Raw genomic sequence first — 22,257 nt, 5'->3', positions numbered from 1 at the left:
TCATCCACCCATCATCCACACATCCACCCACCTACCCATCTATCCATTCATCCACCCACCCACCCATCCACCATCCACCCACCCACCCATCCACCCACCTACCCATCCATCCGTTCATCCACCCACCCATCCACCATGTACCCACCTACCCATCTATCTATTCATCCATCCATCCATCTGCCCGTCCACCCATCCACCTATCCACCCACCTACCACCCATCCACCATCCACCCCATCGATCCTCCTCCCTCCTTCCCCCTGCCCCTTCCATCTGTTCATCCATCCTTTCGGTGAAGAAGTATTTATTGAACTCTACTGTGTACCAGGCACTCCTAGGAGCTGGGGATTCAGCAAGGAACACGGCAGACAAAATTCCTGACCTCGTGGAGCTGAAAGCGGGGTCTTCTGGGTATTGTTGGTTGCAGGGAGGCCCATAACTCAACCTGACCTCCCCGCAGCCTGTGTGCCACATGTCCTCGGGAGAGGAGGGGGCCATGGGTGTGGGAGGGGAAGGTTGGCTTTCACACCTGTTCTACCACGAATAAGACGCCGGGTGAATGAGCAGCGACACGGAGGAATTCTGCTGCTGTAACATATATATTCACACATGTTCTACCACGAATAAGACGTCGGGTGAATGAGCAGCGACACGGAGGAATTCTGCTGCTGTAACATATATGTTCACACATGTTCTACCACGAATAAGACGTCGGGTGAATGAGCAGCGACAGGGAGGAATTCTGCTGCTGTAACATATATGTTCACACATGTTCTACCACGGATAAGATGCTGGGTGAATGAGCAGCGACAGGGAGGAGTTCTGCTGCTGCAACATACGTTGAAGGAGGTTTGCAGAACCAAATGCTTAAACATGGGGCACCTTCCTGCTTCCCCGAAGTCGCACAGGGACGCTGCTCTGTACTGAGCTTCAGTCCCCACAGGAAGCCCAAACATGGCAACACACGTGTGGCCACTTCCATGTGGCAAACACAGTGGGAGGCTGGATTGCACAGCTGCCCAGTCTCATGCTCAGCTCAGCTGCACAGATGGAACCCAGCTGCACGGATGGAGCCCAGCTGCATGGAACCCAGCTGCACGGATGGAGCCCAGCTGCATGGAACCCAGCTGCACAGATGGAACCCAGCTGCACGGATGGAGCCCGGCTGCACGGAGGGAGCCCGGCTGCACGGATGGAGCCCGGCTGCACGGAGGGAGCCCGGCTGCACGGATGGAGCCCGGCTGCACGGAGGGAGCCCGGCTGCACGGATGGAGCACAGCTTCATGGGGCCCGGCTCCAGGGAGCTGAGCACCTTTGCTCTGACCAGCACCGCAGGAGAGCAGCCTGCCTCCTCTCTGAGCGTCAGAGATGCTGCGCATTTTCATTCGGGATGAGGAACAGGAAGACGGACAGGCAGGAGTGTGGCTCCGGCAGCGCGGCCTGTGTCCGGGGGACAGTACCCTCCGGCCCGCGGGGCCTTTGTGTCAGCGATGGCGGCTGATGAACATTTCGGAGTCCGGGTTCTGGAAGGTCTCGATAGAGAAGAAACCCGGTATATCGGGGATACGCCTCCCCCGGGAAAGCGTCTGCGGTCCTCGGTTCTTTTGAATCCGAGACGGTTCCAGAGCGTTAAGGCAGTCCCCGACTCCTCTGCCTGCGACTCCCCTTCAGGGAACACGTAAGTCACATGTGAACCGTGGCCGCGCGCGCCGGAGTCAGCAGAGCGGAGCCAGGAGGAAGGCTGCTGCTGGACGGGGCCAGTGTGTGTCGTTCTGTTTTTGTGGCTGTTAATCCTCACCGAGGACAGGCTCCCGTTGGTTTTTAGAGAGCGGAAGGGAGAGACAGAGACACATCGATGCTCTGAGAGAGACACATGGATGGGTTGTCTCCTGCACACACCCCGACCACGGTACGTGCCCTTGACCGGAATCGAACCCAGGGCCCTTCAGTCCATGGCCGGTGCTCTATCCACTGAGCCACACCAGCGAGGGCTGGGCCAGTTTAAAGCAGCCGTTCACACAGAAACCGGGGCGCGGCGCCGAGTGACCCTTCCGGGCATTCACGTGGGAACTCGGACAGGCCCTTCACCCCGCAGCCCCACGCCCTGCGCACCCAACACTGATCCTCAAATCACTGTGCACTGTGGAGCGACTGGTCCCTTACAGACACGTGGCCTCATTTCATCCGCTCCCCCTCCCGTGGGGACCCCGTGAGGTGAGGGGCGTCCGGGCTGAGACAATGCTGGGATGCAAAGCAGCCGGAAGCCCACGGCGGAGATGGATGGGCCGAGGCGCCGGGCCGGGCGGCCTGACCTCCCTGCACCGCGGCTTCTGTGATTAATCCACCCACGCGCTCAGGAAGTTCCTCTCCACACGAGCAAATTAAAAACACCCCCGCCCCCGCCAGGAATGCGGGGTCACAAGGGAGAACCCAGTAGAAGAGATTTACGCGAAAGCACCAGCTCAGCAAGAGAGAAAGCTCCGAAATGGCTAATAAGGTGTGAATCAGGGCGGCTATCAGCAGCCTGGCAGGAGAGAGCGCCTGGTAAGTGACCTGCTGGGCCCCGGGCAAGGCCAGCCCCCCACGGCTTCCGTCTCCAGGGCACGTGGCGCATGCCTGAGCACTGCCACCCACGCCGCCAGTGTGACGGGACAGACAGTGCCGGGAAGGGCACCTCCAGAATCATGCAACATTTCGAGGGTCCCCTCCTCTGTGCACCCCCAAACAGCAAGCACAGGAGCAAACATATCTGTTCAATATGTGAACAGATCAGTAAGAAGATGGATGGGTGGAATAACAAATAGACAAATGGATCCATGGAAGGGAAGAAGGAAGGAGAGAAGGAAGGGAGGGAGGGAGGCAGGAGGGAGGGAGGGAGGAGGGGAAGGAAGGAGAGAGGAGGAGGGGACTGACTGCTCTCTTGCTCCCGGGAACTGAGGAGCAGAGGGGCTAATGGCCTCTATTACCCAGAGCCCTTGCTGTCAGAGCTGGGCTCCCCGGCCTCTTCACCCCCCGCCGGGTGTCCAGGCTCCTCCTGTCTTCCCTTTGTCTCTTGTCAAGAGTGTGAAGACATGAGCCCACTGATCAGCAACGTGAGCTTTCTCGTCCCTGGGAGCCCTTCCTGGGCACACACAGCTGGCCTGGAGCAGCGTGGGGCTCGGGGAGCTGACACCCTCCCCACCCTGTGAGCAGCGCGGGGCTCGGGGAGCTGACACCCCCCCACCCTGTGAGCAGTGCGGGGCTCGGGGAGCTGACACCCCCCCACCCTGTGAGCAGTGCGGGGCTCGGGGAGCTGACACCCCCCCACCCTGTGAGCAGTGCGGGGCTCGGGGAGCGGACACCCCCCCACCCTATGAGCAGTGCGGGGCTCGGGGAGCGGACACCCCCCCACCCTGTGAGCAGTGCGGGGCTCGGGGAGCTGACACCCCCCCACCCTATGAGCAGTGCGGGGCTCGGGGAGCTGACACCCCCCACCCTGTGAGCAGTGCGGGGCTCAGGGAGCTGACACCCCCCCACCCTGTGAGCAGCGTGGGGCTCGGGGAGCTGACACCCCCCCACCCTGTGAGCAGCGCGGGGCTCGGGGAGCTGACACCCCCCCACCCTGTGAGCAGTGCGGGGCTCGGGGAGCTGACACCCCCCCACCCTGTGAGCAGCGTGGGGCTCGGGGAGCTGACACCCCCCACCCTGTGAGCAGTGCGGGGCTCGGGGAGCTGACACCCCCCCACCCTGTGAGCAGCGTGGGGCTCGGGGAGCTGACACCCTCCCACCCCTTGAGCAGGCAAAAACCCACGCATTACGTCGGACTCCCCAAATGCTGCAGGTGACCCTCGGCATATGTGGGGGACTGGTACCAGGACACCGACCCCTCCCTGCAGACACCAAGGCTGTGGATGCCCGAGTCCCTCCTGTGAAACCCCCAGTCCCCTGCACCCGGCCAGCCCCCTGCACCCGGCCAGCCCCCTGCAGACCCCCTGCACCCAGCCAGCCCCCCATACCCATGCTCCCCAACCTCAGGCTGAGAGTGGGGTTGCAATCAGCTGGCTGAATCTGGTTGCCTGTGACTCTCAGGGCAGCACACTCTTGCACCTCCGGAAGGGATTTCCTTCTGGAAGCTTCCATGGGTGCTCTGGCCAGAAACCCAGGGAGTTTCCTGCTCACAGTTTCCCAACACGCCTGTCAAGCTGCGGCCCGACCCCGGAAGCTGCTGCAGGCGCGAGTACTTGCCCGGTCGAGGGGTTCATGATGCAGCCCCCCTTGTCCGGGGCCGTCCGGCAGCTGCAGCCGCGCTCCAGGGTGTCGTGGTTCATCCCGAAGTTGTGGCCCAGCTCGTGCGCCAGCGTCACGGCCGCGCCCAGGGGGCTGTCCGAGTGGTCCTCCGAGAGAGCACAGGGCACAGACTACAGCTCCCGCCCCAGGCCCCCGGCCCCCGCACCCCGCCCCCCCCCCCCGGCCCCCCTCCTTCGATACGGGCCTGACTGCAGTCTACATGTTTGCTCCTACTTCCCACATCATTTCCATCTTTTTAAAAAGTTAGGCGTCCCTGGATGCTTTTCCAGGAGGAATCATTTTAAATATGTTTTTATTGGTTTCAGAGCGAGGAAGGGAGAGGGAGAGAGAGAGAACCATCAATGATGAGAGAGAATCATGGACCAGCTGCCTCCTGCACGCCCCCTCCTGGGGATCAAGCCTGCAACCCGGGCCTGTGCCCTGACCAGGAATTGAACCCTGACCTCCTGGTTCATGGGCCGACACTCAACCACGGAGCCACGCCGGCCGGGAGGAACCTTGATAAATGCTTGTGTGGAAACAGAATAAGGGATACGAACCGCAGGAAGCCACTCAACCTGATCAGATTGTTACAAAACGTTCACGCGCCGCATGCTGGCGGCGGAACCTGCCGGGCTCATGCGGAACCGAGTTTCGGCTCTAAAAACACACTGACACCAAGATGAAGCGGCGGAGTCAGTTAGCAACCGGCCGTGGAACCAGGAAACAGAAGCTGATTCCCTCTTATCACTTTACGGGCGGCTCTGGGAGCACAGCTGGGCTGGGGCTCGACATGACCCTGGCACCTCCCACAGCCCCACTCCCCATGGCTTCCCCGGCGCGGCTCTCACTGCCGGCCTCCAGGCTCAAGAAAAGCCAGCGGGGAGCTGGTCAAGCCACCAAGCCGAGGAGGGGGTGCGACCCTCCAAACAGCCTCCTGCCTCTCCCTCTCTCCCCCGGGCACGCGGTTCCCTGAGCCCCGGCGTGCCCAGGGCAGAGGAACCCGCCCTGTGGGCGCCCGCGGAGAGACAGGCGGGCAGTGAGGAAGTGGGGGTCAGCAGAACACGCTCCTCCGCCTGCTGACGCGGAATATTCACACGTGTGCCCTGGAAACCTGCGGGGACTCCCCGATTCTCGGAAGGAAGGTTTGTTTGTGTAGCCGGGACGCTGGGCTGGTCTCTGAGGACACGCCCCGTCGGGGCTGGTGCAGGGGCTCCGCACGGGCCTGGTGGCACCTTCCCTCGTGCTCGGAGGGGCGGGGGCAGGAGTCCCCGATGGGCAGCCTGCCAGAGCCGCCTCCCTCTCCAACTCATAGGAATCAAGTCCCCAGTAGCCCTCCCGCCTTATTTCCTTTTACAAACACATCTAGCCCATGTATGACAAAGTGATCCCTGTACAGCCATGAGCCCAGGCCCCGCCTTCCACGCACGGGCTGCTGTGCAGATGGTCGGACACTGGCCGGGAGGTATGTCGAGCATGTGCCGTGGCGCGTAGTTACAAACCTCAGACGTTTGGCTGCTGGGCCTGGAGGCTGAGCCGTCAGGAAACCGTCCTAACGGCTCTGTTCGGTGCGACCACAGGCCACCCCGAGGCGGGGAGGTGAGGGCAGCCCCGGCCGGGCTCATCCCGGCGCCGGGAGGGAATTCCTGGCTGGAGCTCTGACCAAAACCCCCGTGGAACTTTCCCTCCATCACCGGGGCCGACTGGTTCGCGTGAGCTATTTTTACACGCTCTCCTCTCCTGTGTGCAAATTGATGTGCTTCACCAGCAGCCCCTAAAATATTGTAGGGTGCCCAGCCACCGTGGCTCAGGGGTTGAGCATCGACCTATGAACCAGGAGGTCAGGGTTCGATCCCCGGTCAAGGGCACAGGCCTGGGCTGTGGGCTCGATCCCCAGTGTGGGGCGTGCAGGAGGCAGCCGATCCGTGATTCTCTCTCATCGTTGATGTTTATCTCTCTCTCCCTCTCCCTTCCTCTCTGAAATCAATAAAAATATATTTAAAAAATAAGTTAAAAAAGAAGATACTGTGGGGTGTGTAAGGTCACAGACAGAGCTAGGAGGAGGGCAGAATGAAATCTAAACAGCGTTGACCAAGAGACGCTGACTTCACAAGGCCTGCTGAGAGCGGAGGTTTCCCGGGAACCGTCACGGGGGACTTACCATGACGATGCCCCCGGACTGCTCCGCCGTGCACATGCTCATGATGGGCGCCATGCCGATGGTGGTCCCTTGGAAATAAACCCCACTAGGAGACAAAAGAAAGGACTTTCTGAAACTGACGCAGGATGAGGACATTTTCTAAGATATATTTTTTTGGAACTTTGATGAAAAAATAAAACATATCAAGGTCAAGAGCACTGTGTGTGGCGTGTAACGGGGTCAAGGGTGGGGGGCACACATGACTAAACGGACAGAGAGGATGTACACAGGCAAGATGCACACAGTCCGGAGCGACCCGCACGCCCGCCCCGGGAGCTGCGTGAGGGCGCGTGGCCGCGGCGGCATCCTCCGCTCTCAGCGGCTCCTGGTCCAGGGGCACCGCGGTCCCGCGACCCGTCCAGATTTTTGTTTCCAGGACTCAGACAGCCGGTCGCGGCGGCTCTTGAATGTGTAACTGGTGGTCTGCCTACTTCTCGGGGGGGTGAGGGCAGGGGGAGGGGGCCGCTCCTCATAGACACGTCTGCCGGGGGCCGCTGTGATGTCAGAATCGCGGGGAGTTGAGCGGGCGCAGCGGACGCTGGCTCTGTGTCCTGTTGTCGCTGGGGTTAGGGTTGGGATTGGGGTTGGGGTTAGGGTTAGGGTTAGGGTTAGGGTTAGGGGTTAGGGTTGGGATTGGGGTTAGGGTTAGGGTTAGGGTTGGGATTGGGGTTAGGGTTAGGGTTAGGGTTAGGGGTTAGGGTTGGGATTGGGGTTGGGTTAGGGTTAGGGTTAGGGTTGGGATTGGGGTTAGGGTTAGGGTTAGGGTTAGGGTTGGGATTGGGGTTGGGGTTAGGGTTAGGGTTGGGTTAGGGTTAGGGTTAGGGTTGGGATTGGGGTTAGGGTTAGGGTTAGGGTTAGGGTTGGGATTGGGGTTAGGGTTAGGGTTAGGGTTAGGGTTGGGATTGGGGTTAGGGTTAGGGATTGGGGTTAGGGTTGGGATTGGGGTTAGGGTTAGGGTTAGGGTTAGGGTTAGGGTTAGGGTTGGGGTTGGGGTTAGGGTTAGGGTTAGGGTTAGGGTTAGGGTTAGGGTTGGGATTGGGGTTGGGATTGGGGTTAGGGTTAGGGTTAAGGTTGTGCGCCTGGGTAACACGACAGGACGGAAACCCACACCCTCCCACGGTGCTCTCCTGCCAGTGGGCCTTCTAACGTGAAACCGGCAGGAGAATGGCCGACCCCCTGGAGTGAGCGTAGAAGTCAGCCCCCACGCGGCCTCAGCACCTGGCGGAAGCTTCTGGAAGGGGACCTTAGGGCTTCCGCGGGCGCTGCTGTCCCTTCCGGGGAATCTTGAGCAGCGAGTCCGATGACCTCAAGGCCCGTTTAAGGCAAGGGCTTTTAGCTCCTACCTCATACATGAAAAATGAAACCATGTAACTGCGGAATCTCGTTTCAAGGAAACAAATGAGTTTTCCATGTGATCTTGGCCACGGACATACGTGGGTTCACAGACGTTATGTGAAAAGACAGGTATTTTGGTGGTGGTCGATTGGACAAGAGGGAGCTAGAATAGATACAACCCAACCTACCAGTATGTGTGTATGACCGTGTGTATGTGTGTGCCCACCCACCCGCCCACCACACTCTCATGGACACGAGCAGGGGCTGCGGCTGTAACGCTTCTATCTGTCGAGCATTTAACAGAAACAACTGCACGTATGTAAGTGAGGAGGTTATACAAGAGGCTGATCTATTTCCAGATGTTCAAGTTGGACAGACTCCATTTGGGAAAGAAGTCAGAACAGAACACTTGGATTCGGCTTTTTAATAGTTCAGGATTAATCAATGCACAAACTATGAGGCAGCCGCAAACACCCAAGGCAGGGAATGAAGCAAAACCCCCGTGACAATGGCCAAAGCAAACCAACAGGGACGGCCCGCAGCCTCGGCCGGGGTGGGCGTTTTCTGGAGAGGACGGGGAGGGATTGGCTGTCCGCTTCCCGTAAAGGCTCGTCCATGAGGCCCGATTCGCTAAAGGGGAGTGTCCATCTCTTCACAGCGTTTAATTCAGCGATAGGAGCAGCGCGAGAAGACAAGGATCATGGCATCAAGCGTTTCAGGATTTTAATAAAATGTTTGCCCCTTTGGAAACAGCCTACTTCACACCACGTTAGGTTCGGGTAAGAACGTTTCTTTTTGAATCGGAAGGAGTCTGGAGCAGCTCATTACGTCCTAGCTCTGCGTTCCCTCATTGGCTACTCCACACACGGACCGCTTAGGGCACTTCCTTGTTCCCCGGCTCCCCCAGCAGATGGGGGACCCACACCACCGTGTCCACGGCTCCCCCGGGGAGGAAGTTTGGTTCCTGCTCGGAGCCAGTGCAGCTGGATTGAAAGACAGACCCAAGGCGGATGTGCTGCCCTGTTGCAGCCTCGGATCCTGAAAACCCAAGAATGCCGCGAGGCGGGCAGCACAGGTGTTCCTGCTCCGAGCCGCTGGCGACCACCACCTCAGGCCCCGCCTTCAGATGGTGCATCCACATTCCCGCGAGTAAGGGAAGAAAATGGGCTTTAAAAAGCTGCCCGCTCTGGACAACCGTGCATCAGGCAGAGACTGGAACAGGTTGCCCAGCCCGGCCGGCGTGGCTCAGTGGTTGAGCCTTGACCTATGAACCAGAGTTCGATTCCCAGTCAGGGCACATGCCCGGGGTGCGGGCTCCATCCCCAGCAGGGGGCGTGCAGGAGGCAGCCGATAGATATTGATGTTTCTCTCTCATCGATGTTTCTATCTCTCTCTCTATCTCTCTAAAATCAATAAAAACATCTACACTAATAAAAGAGAAAGATGCAAATTGACCATACCCTTGTGATACCCACCAGCCAATCAGGAGTGAGAATGCAAATTAACCCAACAAAGATGGCAGGTTAATTTGCATACACAGGTGCCAAGCGGCCAGGGGCAGGGCGGGACGCTTGCATCGTCGCCATGGTGATGATGCAGGCGTTCTGCACCGCCCCAGCAGCTCCGGGCCTCTGGGCAGCGTGGGAAGGCAGAACGGGAAAATCAGGAGCTTTTGGAATCGTAAGGCACACACGGAACCCTCCTGCGGGAACGCGAATGACCGACGGTTCTTCCCCTGGCTGCGGAAGGGGTGCCAGCAGCCAGGGGAAGGAAGGCCCATTCTGGCACGGATTTTTGTGCATCGGGCCTCTAGTATTTTAATAAATTTGCATAAGGAGAACGTCCAGGTAACGGAAGAAGGAACAAGACATTGGACAGAGGAAGAGTTTTCCCAGGTGTCCAAAGGGAGACTTCACAGCAGACCCCAGATCCGGTCTGGGGGCCTCAGCCCCCCGATGAGGGCTGAGCGGCCCCCTGGGACGCGTCCGTGCGCCCGAGAAGGCGCAGCTCCGGGGCCCGCGTGGTGGAGCTGGAGGAGGCGGGGTGCGCTGGGGGAGGGGGGCGCCGGCCTACCTGACAAGCTGCGCGTTGTCGTGGGACTTGCGAGGCAGCAGCTTCACCTTCCTCCAGTCCAGAAACTCGTGCAGGCTGGCGAAGGGGTCCTGGCCGATGGGGCACTTGTCGATGTCACTCCACACCTCCACGCCCACCAGCACGACGCGGATGTTCAGCGGCCTGTAAAACTGATGGGGACAGACACCCGCCGGGAACCGCGTGAACGGGACCCTGAAGCGCAGAGCGGGGCAGATCTGCACGCTTTGAACCTCACCGACCGGGTGAGAACAACTCCCCGTGCCCCCCGGTTCCCAGGCACCGGCAGTTGAGACGCTGCGTAGGGCCCGACGCCCAAGGACGCGCTCACTGGGTCCGCAAAGCTCCAGGGAGGAGCCTCTGCGCTCTCCTGGTGTGTATGGAAGCTCACACTTCCAAGGACTCCGCGGAGAGTAAAGGGCGCAGAGACCGGGAGTCTGGCTGAAGTCGCTGCGTTGTAGCTAACGCCTGCCAGTCCCTATCTGCCAGCACAGCCCCCTGAGCCGGGCGCCGTGTTCAGACGCTGCCAACGACAGCCGCTCGTCCACCTGAAGCCACACGCTCGACCGAGGCGGTGCTGGAAAGGAATCGGTGTTAACCTCTTGGCAAAGTCTCAGGCTTGGCCGACACGGTCATACTCCGTCACCCATCATCCATGGAGGAGGTTTCGAATTAAACGGGAAAATCAGGAGCTTTTGGAATCGTAAGGCACACACGGAACCCTCCTGCGGGAACGTGAATGACCGACGGTTCGTAGCCAGAGGCTGGCTCACCAAGTGTCCCGGAAAGATCTGTTACTGAGAAGTTCCTCTCCCCGGCAGGAGGCCAAGCCCAGGTGCACCCCCTCGTTAGTCTTCATGGCCACGCCCACAGCCCCGCCCACAAGCCCACAGCCCCGCCCACAAGCCCACAGCCCCCCCACAAGCCCACAGCCCCCCACAAGCCCACAGCCCCCCCACAAGCCCACAGCCCCCCCACAAGCCCACAGCCCCGCCCACAAGCCCACAGCCCCGCCCACAAGCCCACAGCCCCCCCACAAGCCCACAGCCCCGCCCACAAGCCCACAGCCCCCCACAAGCCCACAGCCCCGCCCAAGCCCACAGCCATGCCCACAAGCCCACAGCCCCGCCCACAAGCCCACAGCCCCGCCCATAAGCCCACAGCCCCGCCCACAAGCCCACAGCCCCGCACAAGCCCACAGCCCCGCCCATAAGCCCACAGCCCCCCCACAAGCCCACAGCTCCGCCCACAAGCCCACAGCCCCCCACAAGCCCACAGCCCCCCCCACAAGCCCACAGCCCCGCCCACAAGCAGCCGCCCTGGCTCAGCGGTAGGAAGGGCAGCTCTTGCAATGGGAAGGGATGGTTTGCCCCAGACACGCTTGTTGAGGCGGATGACGCCCGAGGAGAGGTCAGAACTACCCGTGGCCCCGACCGCCTTGCTGGCCCACGTGCATCACAGAGACCTGGCGGCGGCTCTGCCCTCAGGGCCCGGGGACCCGGGATCGCCTGGCTGGCTGTACAACCTTCCGGCGCCTGTGATGTGGGGGCAGGGCCCACTGAGGACGCCGCCTCTTCTGATTCTCAGGTGCCAGCGAGAACGACGTGGCTGGGGATAGGCCGAAGTCAAGCCCCCGCGGGGAGCAGGTCCTCTTCGGAGCTTCTAGAAGCATCTGGGCCAACCAGGACCGAAGTCACAGGAGCTCCGTGTTGGACTTCAGCAGCGTTCCCACGCGCCCGGGGCGCTCACGACACGCTCCCCGGGGCTGAGCAGCGCGGCCGGGGTCGACCCAGGGAGCCGGCCCATCCTCCCTGCTCATCTCCTCGTCGGCGGGCGCACCCGGCCAGCAGGAGGCACGGGAACACAGGCCACATCTCGGAGCAGACGCTGACGGAGCAGCCACGCCGCCCCTGCAGACGGCAATCGGGCGTCACGCTCACAAGCGCGTGAGACGTCATGCGGCCTGAACGCGGCCAGCGGCTTGTGGTGTAACCGGGACTTGCTCGCAGGCTCCCAGCGAGGCTCCCCGGGCAGAATGGAGCTCAGAGACGCCCTGGCCCTCTGGACGCCCGTGTCCGGCTGCCGTCCTGTGACGGGAGGTCGCATTCTCAGTGGGTTCATGTCAAAGGTAGCGGTGACCAGAAGGCAGACGCCGGTGTCCACAGCAGCTGGTTAAGCGTGGGCTTCAGGGCGTCCCCTGTGGGGGGTCCCGGTTTGCCTCTGACAGGTGTCGTGGGTAAGCAGCGACGGGGTCAGGAAGGGCCCTGTGGCTGCTGCTCTGAGCCGGCTATGGGTCCCTGCAGTCACATCCATGTGGGTCCCTCTAGTCACATCCCAGAGCAGATCTCACACACGATGGATGTGAGGCCCAGCCCCTGCGCTGACGCCGATGCTGCTGGGATCTCTTGTGTGTGCTGAGCGCACCTGCAGCCGCCTTACCCGCCCCTCACCGCCTGCTGACTGCTCCTCCGGGGCTGCCGAGAGCCTCCTCGTAATGAGCACCCACTATGGCCTGGGCACAGGGGCCAGGGTGTATGTGGATGGGACGTTGTCTGGGACCAGGGTGCATGTGGACAGGACATGGTCTGGGACCAGGATGCACGTGGATGGGACGTGGTCAGGGACCGGGGTGCAGGTGCACGTGGATGGGACGTGGTCTGAGACCGGGGTGCAGGTGCACGCAGACGGGACATGGTCAGGGACCGGGGTGCAGGTGCACGCAGACGGGATGTGGTCAGGGACCGGGGTGCAGGTGCACGTGGATGGGACGTGGTCAGGGACCGGGGTGCAGGTGCACGCAGACGGGACGTGGTCAGGGACCGGGGTGCAGGTGCACGCAGACGGGATGTGGTCAGGGACCGGGGTGCAGGTGCACGTGGATGGGACGTGGTCTGAGATCAGGATGCACGCAGACGGGACGTGGTCAGGGACCGGGGTGCAGGTGCGCGCGGTCGGGGACGAGCAGATGGGTTCACCCAGGAACCCGGCAGCAGCGGGCACTGCTGGGCTCTGGCTGTGGGCTAGGCCTGGCTCTGGCACACACAGGAAGGACCAGGAGGCCCTCGCCCTGGGCTCCGAATGCTCAGGGTCCGCAGGAGCTCACAGCCCCGATCCCCGTCACCTCCGAGGAGCCGCCGCCAGGAAGGGTGCGCCGGGAGTTCCAGTTCCCGGGGGCGGGAAGGCCGGGGAGGAAGTGGACCGGAGGCCCCGCGTGGGACGGGAGGGGAGACCCACAGAGAACGACCGAAGACACGGAATTCTCGGGGACGCGTCCTCCCGCGCCGTCGCGGAGGCTCAGCCTCAGAATCTGCAGCTGCTGCTGGCTTCTTCGTGACTCAGAAGTGGGGAGACGGGGGAGAGGTCAGAGAGGCGGTCCCCAGCCCCTTCATTTGGCAGCCATTCCTCCCCCCCTCCCCCCCTCCCCCCCCCGCCCCCTCCCCGGTCCCCCGGCCCTTGAATCAGCCCTGGGGAATGTCTCAGGGGTTGCCAGCCAGTGACTGACGGGCCTTCCTGAATGTTCCAGAATGTCACCTTTGGCACTAAATCGCTTGTGGGTCTCCAGTCTGAGCTGCCCGCTCCCCTGCAGCGATTACTAACTCGGAGCGGCCACGGAGAGCCACGAGTTTTGCGAACGAGGAAGCTGCCACCGGGACCGTCATGGCTCACTGGGGCCGAGACGCTTGCAGAAGGCAGCGCGGCAAAGTGGAATCTGGGTTCCTCGCTAGTCCAGGGCTCGCCCCTAGTTCACACGGGTGCAGAGAGCGTGGGGAGGGGCCTGGGGACCCCACCAGCGTCTCCAGGGCTTGCAGGGGCAGCCGCACACGTGTGCCCAGCAGTTCAGCTCTCTCCACCAGAATCAAGGCCCACGAGGCTGGCAAACCCCACGAGGCTGGCAGAGCTCTGCCCTTGGATCAGCGTGCGGCTATTAACACCCTCCCAACGCCCCCCCCGCCCCCTGGCTGTGCGGGGCAGCGGGATGTCACAGGCGGCGGAGAAGCCGGCGGGAGAACGGGGTGCATCACTGTGACAGCGACTCGGCGTCCAGTCTCGGTTTCACGCCACCCGCGGCCTTTCACCCCGAGGTCTGACTCCTAGTGCGCAGGGCGCGGCGCTGCCCGCACGGCCGAGTAGAATAGTCCCATTTCCGGAAGGGCCTTGGCTTCCATTCTCCGGAAAACTTGGAAAATCCCAACCACTCAGATATCACCGGCGGTTTGTAACCACGGCTACGGCGAGGCACCCTCCAACTGCCGTCTCCGAGGAGCCTGACGCACCTCCCTCTCACCCCCCGCACGGGCTGGAGACAGCGACCACCAAGGACTAGGCGTGTAGGACAGCGGTCAGAGTGTGTCTCACGTGAGGACCCCCTGGGGAGATCGGGTGCCCAGGCCCCACTCTGACACCCGGCTGCCATGCCTATCCAAGTGGGAGACGCCCTGTGTGCGCTGGAGCATCCGTCCCACGCTCGCTGCTCACTCCCATGCAGGTGTGTTCCAGCAGATGTGTTCCTTGCATGTGTGCCCCATGCAGGCGTGCTCCATGCAGGCGTGCTCCATGCAGGCGTGCTTCATGCAGGTGAGTTCCATGCAGGTGTGCCCCCATGCAGGTGTATTCCATGCAGGCGTGTTCCGGCAGGTGTGCTCCATGCAGGCGTGTTCTGGCAGGTGTGCTCATGCAGGCATGTTCTGTGCAGGCGTGCTCCATGCAGGCGTGCTCCATGCAGGCGTGCTCCATGCAGGCGTGTTCCGGCAGGTGTGCTCCATGCAGGCGTGCTCCATGCAGGTGTGTTCCGTGCAGGCGTGCTCCCTGCGGGCGTGCTCCCTGCGGGCGTGCTCCATGCAGGCGTGCTCCATGCAGGCGTGCTCCATGCAGGCGTGCTCCACGCAGGCGCGCTCCATGCAGGCGTGCTCCATGCAGGTGTGCTCCACACAGGCGCGCTCCATGCAGGCGTGCTCCGTGCAGGCGTGCTGCTGAAATGCGTGGTGTAGACAGTTTCCCCACCTCCTTGGGGACAGGTAGAGGGAGGGCCTTTCGTGGTCAAATGCCCTGGGGTTAGACCCGACTCCCAGGTCCCCTCCAGCTCTGCCATCGCCTTTGTCACCTCCTGGTCCTCAGGGAGGGTTTGCCACCTGCTGGCTGGACTGAAAATCAGTATCCATGTCCCAGAATGGTGAGGCCTCGTTGGCACGGGCGGGGCCGATGGGGCGGAATGTGGGGCCATGGGATCCTCCCGGGGGACTTAGGGAGAGGCTGGCTTGGGAGTTCTCCCAAGGGTGAGACGCACCCGACCATGGCTCTGGGTCTAACGGGGAGTCTGAGATGCCGGGACTGGGCTCTGCCCGGCCAGCAGGGAGCCGGAGGAACGTGTCCCAGGCCGCAGTCAGGCAGCGTGGCGGGCATCTCCGGCAGCCGCTCCGGGCCCCGCGGTTCTGGGCTCCGAGGACAGGAGTCCCCGGTCCAGCCCGGACCAGAGGTGGCTCCCGGCTCCCTGCTCCGACAGACCAGGTGAGCGTCATCTCCCACCTCGTTTCCAAACATGTACACGATCTGAGTGACGTAATTACCGGGAAAGACCGTACCTTGTCCACGTGGTTCGCGATCTCTATCAGCCGCTGCTTCACCTTCTCCAGGTCTTTTCCCTGCCTCTGAAACTGAACAAGTGGCCATGTCAGCATCGTCACAGCGAGTGCCACTCAGAGCTCCTCGTCCCGCCCAGCCCCTGGGCACGCGCAGCCTCAGGCTTCACACGGCTCCCAGCTCCCTGTGCCATGAACCCCATCCTGCGAGAAACCTCCCGCCGGGACTCCCCGAAGCGCCCCGAAACTCGCCCACGCCACGGAGCGCTCCTGGGACAGTAGCTCCTGCCTCGCCCAGCCTCACCCGTGACGGGCAGTCAGCGTTTTGGTAAAGAGAAGACGGACAACGAAGGAGAAGGCAGCCCCAAGCCATCTCTCAGATCGCCAACTTGGTGTTTGTAAAACTGACTTTTTTGGGGTGACAAAGGCTCACAAAGGCACCCTTGAGGTTCACGTCCTCGGAAAGCCCTTCATGTCTGTGTTTGAACTCAGACAGTAAAGGCACAGATGCTCGTGGCCACCAGTCCGATGACCGCAGGGGAAGGGGTGACAAGTTAATAAATCCCCCTCGGCCGGCCTCCAGCGGGGCGGGTTCCTGAGAAACGGTCAGGCCAGTTTCCCCGCCCGCAAGGAGCCGCCGAGGAAATGGCACCTCATTCATCACACGCAGCGGAGGAGGAAGGAACACAGAGAGAAGCTCTCAGAGTCCAAGCGGAAACCAATTCAAAGGAAAGGCGACGTGACTCCGGGGCCTGCTCAGAAGGCCGGGCTTCAGCCGCGTCTCCGCCCCCCTCGCTCCTTCATTTTGGTCGAGGACACATCGGCCATGCCCAAAACTGCTTTCCCCAAACGGTTCAGAAATCCGTCCTAACGCCACCTGCCAACTCCCCAAAGGACCCCCCGCCCCCCGCCCAACCCTGTTTGGAGAGCTTAGCGATGGAGCAGCAGATTCCTTGTTGGTTTCCAGTCTTTGGCTTTTATGTTGTAGCTTCAGACACATTTTTAATAGTTTACGCTTGACACTGTCAGAAAGCCCCTTCTCCAGGACTGGTGTACATGCTTCCGAGGGCCCAGAGCCGATGAGGTTAATTAAAGCAGGTAATGACCTTCGGAACATCTTTCCTGTCCCTTTCTTTTCAAACAGCCTTACTGACCTCACCCGCCTTACCGATCTCACCGGCCTTACCCGCCTCACCCACCTTACCGATCTCACCGGCCTTACCCGCCTCACCCACCTTACCGATCTCACCTGCCTTACCGGCCTTACCCGCCTTACCCACCTTACCGATCTCACCCGCCTTACCCGCCTCACCCACCTCACCGACCTCACCGGCCTTACTGACCGGGAAACGGCAGAGCGCTCACCTCGCGGTTGTCGGCGACGATCACCAGCTCCACGTACTTGGTCATCGGCAGGGTCTCCCTCTTACGCTGCCAACAGGAAGCACGGTTCAATTCCCTGCACGCCTCCCGGGCACCCAGACAGCCCCCTCCCCCAGCACTTCAACCAGGGCCCCACCTCACCCCCGGCTCCCACCCGTCCATCCGCCCAGGTCACCTCCATCCCCAACGACCTTTATAGGACCTTCTCTACTCAAGTGACCAGTTTCTTTCACTTTTAAATAGATTTTTATTGATGTCAGAGAGGAAGGGAGAGGGAGAGAGAGAAAAACATCGATGATGAGAGAGAATCATGGATCGGCTGCCTCCTGCAGACCCTCACACTGGGGATGGAGCCTGCAACCCAGGCCTGTGCCCTGATGAGGGGAGGTTTTGGGGTGTTGCCCCTGGGGGTGCTGGTCCCACTTCTGTCCACTGGGCGGGGAGAGATCTTTCCAGTTCTGCATCAGGGGGGACCTCTGAGAAGCAGACGCAGGGACAGAGGACCTGAAACCCGGGCCCCACAGACAGTCCAGCAGGAGAGGAGAGGCCCCGGCTGGGCAGACTCGGGCACCGACCCAGGTCACCGCTGCCCGGCAGGTGGGCAGGGCTGCGAGCTCTCTGCAAAGACCCCGACTGCAAAGCAGACCGGACACCAGGGGCCTCCACATTGCACCCCGCAGAGGGGGCCGGCTGGGAGCCACGGGCGGGTCCCTCGCTGGCAGGTGGGCTGGCAGTTTCCGTGTCTGCTTGGGCTCTGTCCACAAGACACGCCCCGCCTCCAGATAAGCCAGCCGCTCTGTCCCCAACACAACCCCCAGTGGGAAAGGCCCCGATGCCCCAGCACCCGGTGTCCCCCGCTGGAGCCCCGGGTCCCCAGAATCACGCCCTCGGCTTCCCCTCCTACCCTTCTCTCTCACCCGTGTCCGGGAGGGCGGTGGGCGCCCGCCGCCTGCAGCGGGGCCCGAGGCGCTGTGATGCGATCCGCACGACCCCCAGACGCCCCTCAGGGCCTCGGCCGCGAAGAGCTTGTATCTGTCGGTGACGTTGCCCATCGGCTCTAGGACGTAGCTTTTGTTTTGAAACGTGATAAGCCCCCTGTGGACAGAGAGAGAAGGAAAAACATCTAACCTGTAAGGGCAGCTTCTTGCTTATGGCCGAGACCCGGTTCTTAGCAAGACAGAGGACGGCAGGAGGCGCCGGTGCATTTCATGCCCAGGATGAGATCGCAAAGGACATTTCTGTGACTTACGTTCCCACGGATTCACTTCGCAAATCTTTGGAAAAGTGAGTCTGAGAAGTTGTTTGTTTCAAATCATTTTTGGGAAAGAATAGACTACATTTAGCCTTTGTATAGAGATTTTTAAAAATATATATATATTTTTATTGATTTCAGAGAGGGAGAGATACGAACATCAATGACGGCTGCAGAGGCCTGTCCGCTCCCTGGGAAATCCTCGAGGCTGCCCCTCGGTCAGGGAGCCCTCCCTCTCCGGTCTCTGAGGTCGTCCAGGGGCCAGAGGCTGCGAGGCCGGGGCGGCCTCCCCCTGCAAGCAGCCGGCGCCCCAGCGTCGCTTAACGAGGCAATCGCTCTGGGCCGGCCTGCGTGGTCCGTCGTGCAGCCCCGGAGCGCGGGCGACCGCGGAGCCCAGGCCCAGGCTCTCGGACACGTCGGCACGGGATGTTCTCAGTCCTCGCGGCCCCGGCGCGATGAGCGCGTCATGGAGGCTGCTCGTCACCGACAGTCAGGGATGCGCTTGGAGCTGGCGGCCGCCCAGCCGACGTGGAAAGCGGGGCTCTGCTCCCCTCGGCGGGGTGGGCGGAGGGGGAGAGAGCATCTGGGAGACGTGCGGGAACCACGAGGCTTGGCTCCTTCTCTCGGGGAGTGGGGGGCTGGACCTGCCACCGTGGACGGGGCGCGGGGTGGAGTTCTGGGCAGCGAGTCGCCATGGCGAATGCAGACAGCAGGGGAGACGGGTGGCTGGGGGATGAGGGCCGCCCTCCTGTGCTCAGGGCTAGGCCCAGGAGACCCCGCAGAGCCGCACTCTGGGCATGGACCCACCGCCAGGGGCATGCAGGTGGCACATGGCGAGCTGTGCCCCACCTGGGTTCCCCGCTCCTGCCCCCCCGCCCAGAGCTGTTTCCTGAGGGTTGTGGGGCCCGGGTCGAGTGTGATGGAGGCAGAAGTCAAAGGGCCCAAGAAACAGGGCGGCCGCTTTTTAAATTTAATTAATTTTTAATTTATTTCAGAGAGGAAGGGAGAGGGAGAGAGGGATGGAAACATCCATGATGAGAGAGAATCACGGATCAGCTGCCTCCTGCACACCCCACCCTGGGGACCGAGCCCACAACCCGGGCCTGTGCCCTGACCGGGACTAGAACCCTGACCTCCTGGTTCATAGGTCAACGCTCAACCCCTGAGCCACTCGGCCGGACAGAGCAGCTGCTCTGAAACCAGGCAGCCTTACTGCAAACAGAAACCGGTTGTTTTCCCTCGATGGAAACGAAGAGGAATCGATTCCAGTTGTAAGCGGACTTGGTGAGCTTCCAGGGCGAACACTCCGGGGACCCCTCTCTCTGGGGTCAGCGTCAGCCCTCCTGTCCCTCGGTGTCCACCTCGCAGGCGGGTGCGCGAGGCCGGCTGCGGCTCCGGCTGTGCCTCTCGCTCGGCAGCGGCTTCGCCCGCCCTGAGTCAGCGGTTGGGATGTAGGGATCCCCCGGCCGCTCCGCGTTCACTTGCTGATTTAGTTTTCTGGGAGAAAGACTTCGCTCCCCATGTCCTGCCGCCGGGATGCGCCTGCGAGAGGCCTGTGCGCGGGCTGAAGCGCGGTCCTGGCTGGAGGAGCCGCGGGCAGGCCAGAGGCGCCGCGCCCGCCTGACCGCAGTGAGGCGCAGGCTGGTGGGCACCGGCCACGGGGCTCCCTCCCAGCGAGTGATCCCGGGAGCTACTCCTGCATCCACACAGCCCCCGCCCCCCGCGCAGGCCCGCAGCTCTGGGGCCCATACAGACATCCCCACCCCTGGCTCCCATCCCAGTGGATTCGCACGGTGGGGGCGGGGGGGGGGGGTGAAGGCGCCCCAGGGGGCACATGTTGGGCTGTTATGGAAGGCTTCAGGATTGGTTAGGCGGACACACCCGCAGTGACCACCGACCCGTGATTCACGGAGAGACCCTCAGTCAGGCCCCTTCGCAGCCACAGCCTTAGCCCTGGCCGGGGCGCTCAGCGGGGAGAGGACCGGCCCAAACCCAGCGGATGCAGGTTCAACTCCCAGTCAAGGGCGTGGGCCTGGGCTGCAGGTGCGACCCCCGGCCCCGTCGGACGCGTGCGGGAGGCAGCCAATCGGTGTGTCTCTCTCACATCGATGTCTCTCTCTGTCTCTCCCTCCCTGCTCCACTCTCTCTAAAAACCAATGGAAACATATCCCCGAGTGAGGATTAAAAAAACAAAGTAAGTGGCGTCCGGCTGTTTTCTGCACGTGGGGCCGTCTTCCTCGCTGGTCTCCACCTCCCAGCCTGGTGGGACCGGCACGCTCCGCAGGAGATCCGCGTGCGAGCCGGTGCTCGGTAACCGGCAACCGTCTGCGGGAGTGAAGGGGGCAGGCGGGCGGCCCCGGGGAGCCGCGTGGTGGTTTTGAGCGCAGGGTGGGGACATCCCTACGATACGATCAGGCTGTAGTTTTGAAACACAACCTTCTGGAATGTGCACGGGGCTGGGAGGGGAAGGGCGGAGGCAGGAAACACGGGTGGGAGGCAATTTAGAAATCCCGGGGGGGGGGGTGAGTTAGGGTGGTGCCGAGAGATGTTTAGGAGCCATGATGGGGCGGCGCTGTGGGGGTGGGGGCGGGGGCGGGGGCAGGAGGGCGGCTTCAGCATCCCAGGACCCAGCCCAGGAGCGGAGATGGGCGAGGCCTTTCCTGGAAAGGGGTCCCTCCCGAGGGGAGCCAGTGGGGACCCCGGGGAAGGTGGGATTTGGATACTTCAAGCTCTGAGGGAGAGTGGGGCCGGGGAGAGCTGAGACGTGACCTTGGAGTCCTTCAGGGCGGAGACCTGGCCCCCACGGCTGCGTGCACGGGCTGACAGAATGCTGTGTCCAGGGGAAGAGGGAGGAAGGACAGCGGTCAGAACCCTGGTTCCAGATGTCTGGGCAGGAGCCGAGCAAGAGGACAGCAGAATTGGGGACCGTCTCTCCGTCCAGGAGCTCACATGCTGGCCGGGGCTGGAAGGGGGTGGGAATGTGGCCTTTATGGAAAAACCAGGTCATGGGGACTCGGGGTTTTGTGCCCAGGACTGGACGTCTGTCCCATTACGAACCACAGCAGCGCACCCCTCTGGGGCGGAGCAGGGTTCTCTCCCATCACCGTGACAGCGTGGGTCTGTGCGCTGATGCTCACGAGATGCCCCTGGGCTAGTTGCTCACCAGCGGGGGGAGGGCCACAAAGCACGAGAGCAAAGGAGAGTCCAGGATGTGGGGGAGCCATGGACAGTCCACGGGCGGTGTACTGAGGAGGGCCGAGCACACCATAGGCACACGGTTAATCAGGGTCCGAACGTCCCACTTGGCTTGGAGCCTTTCAAAGGCAAAATAAACTCCACGGCCGCACTCACTTCTATGACCTGTGTTCCACGTGGCCCTTCAGTCCCTCCGAGGAAGAGCTGTTTCCGCCTAATCCCCCTCCTACCGGGACCCTGGCTTCTCCCCTGATCGCTCCCCTTCACGCTGCACGTGCAGGACGGCTGCTCCCTTCCCTCCTCCCGTCTCGGTTCCAGGACAGAGTCCTCCTGGCCCTGGTCCAGGTCCAGCCCTTCACGGCCTGTGGGAGGTGCCTGCTCTGCCTTCTCTCTGCAACATTGTCACCGGCTTCTTCCTGCAACATTGTAACCGGCTTCTTCCTGCAACATTGTAACCGGCTTCTTCTCTGCAACATTGTAACCAGCTTCTTCCTGCAACATTGTAACCAGCTTCTTCCTGCAACATTGTAACCGGCTTCTTCCTGCAACATTGTAACCGGCTTCTTCTCTGTAACATTGTAACCGGCTTCTTCCTGCAACATTGTCACCGGCTTCTTCTCTGTAACATTGTCACCGGCTTCTTCTCTGCAACATTGTAACCGGCTTCTTCTCTGCAACATTGTAACCGGCTTCTTCTCTGCAACATTGTAACCGGCTTCTTCTCTGTAACATTGTAACCGGCTTCTTCTCTGCAACATTGTAACCGGCTTCTTCTCTGTAACATTGTAACCGGCTTCTTCCTGCAACATTGTAACCGGCTTCTTCTCTGTAACATTGTAACCGGCTTCTTCTCTGTAACATTGTAACCAGCTTCTTCTCTGCGACATTGTAACCAGTTTCTTTTCTGCGACATTGTAACCAGCAGGGCTCTAATGGACCGTCCCTGGGACACTCGTGTTTT

General features: G+C 61.7%; 1 protein-coding gene across 1 annotated transcript in view; it reads right to left on the bottom strand.

Moving 5' to 3' along the window:
- Positions 1-22,257, bottom strand: part of ADAM12 (ADAM metallopeptidase domain 12) — a 176,534-nt gene that overhangs the window by 34,064 nt on the left and 120,213 nt on the right. Inside the window, 6 exon segments of the mRNA XM_054728809.1 lie at positions 4,223-4,371; positions 6,426-6,510; positions 9,873-10,042; positions 15,470-15,541; positions 16,832-16,897; positions 17,767-17,944. Coding sequence (XP_054584784.1) covers positions 4,223-4,371; positions 6,426-6,510; positions 9,873-10,042; positions 15,470-15,541; positions 16,832-16,897; positions 17,767-17,944 — 720 coding nt within the window.

Source organism: Eptesicus fuscus, chromosome 17 (assembly GCF_027574615.1).
Source record: "Eptesicus fuscus isolate TK198812 chromosome 17, DD_ASM_mEF_20220401, whole genome shotgun sequence".
In the NCBI taxonomy this organism is placed as follows: Eukaryota; Metazoa; Chordata; class Mammalia; order Chiroptera; family Vespertilionidae; genus Eptesicus; species Eptesicus fuscus.
This window is presented reverse-complemented; position numbering and strand designations above follow the sequence as displayed.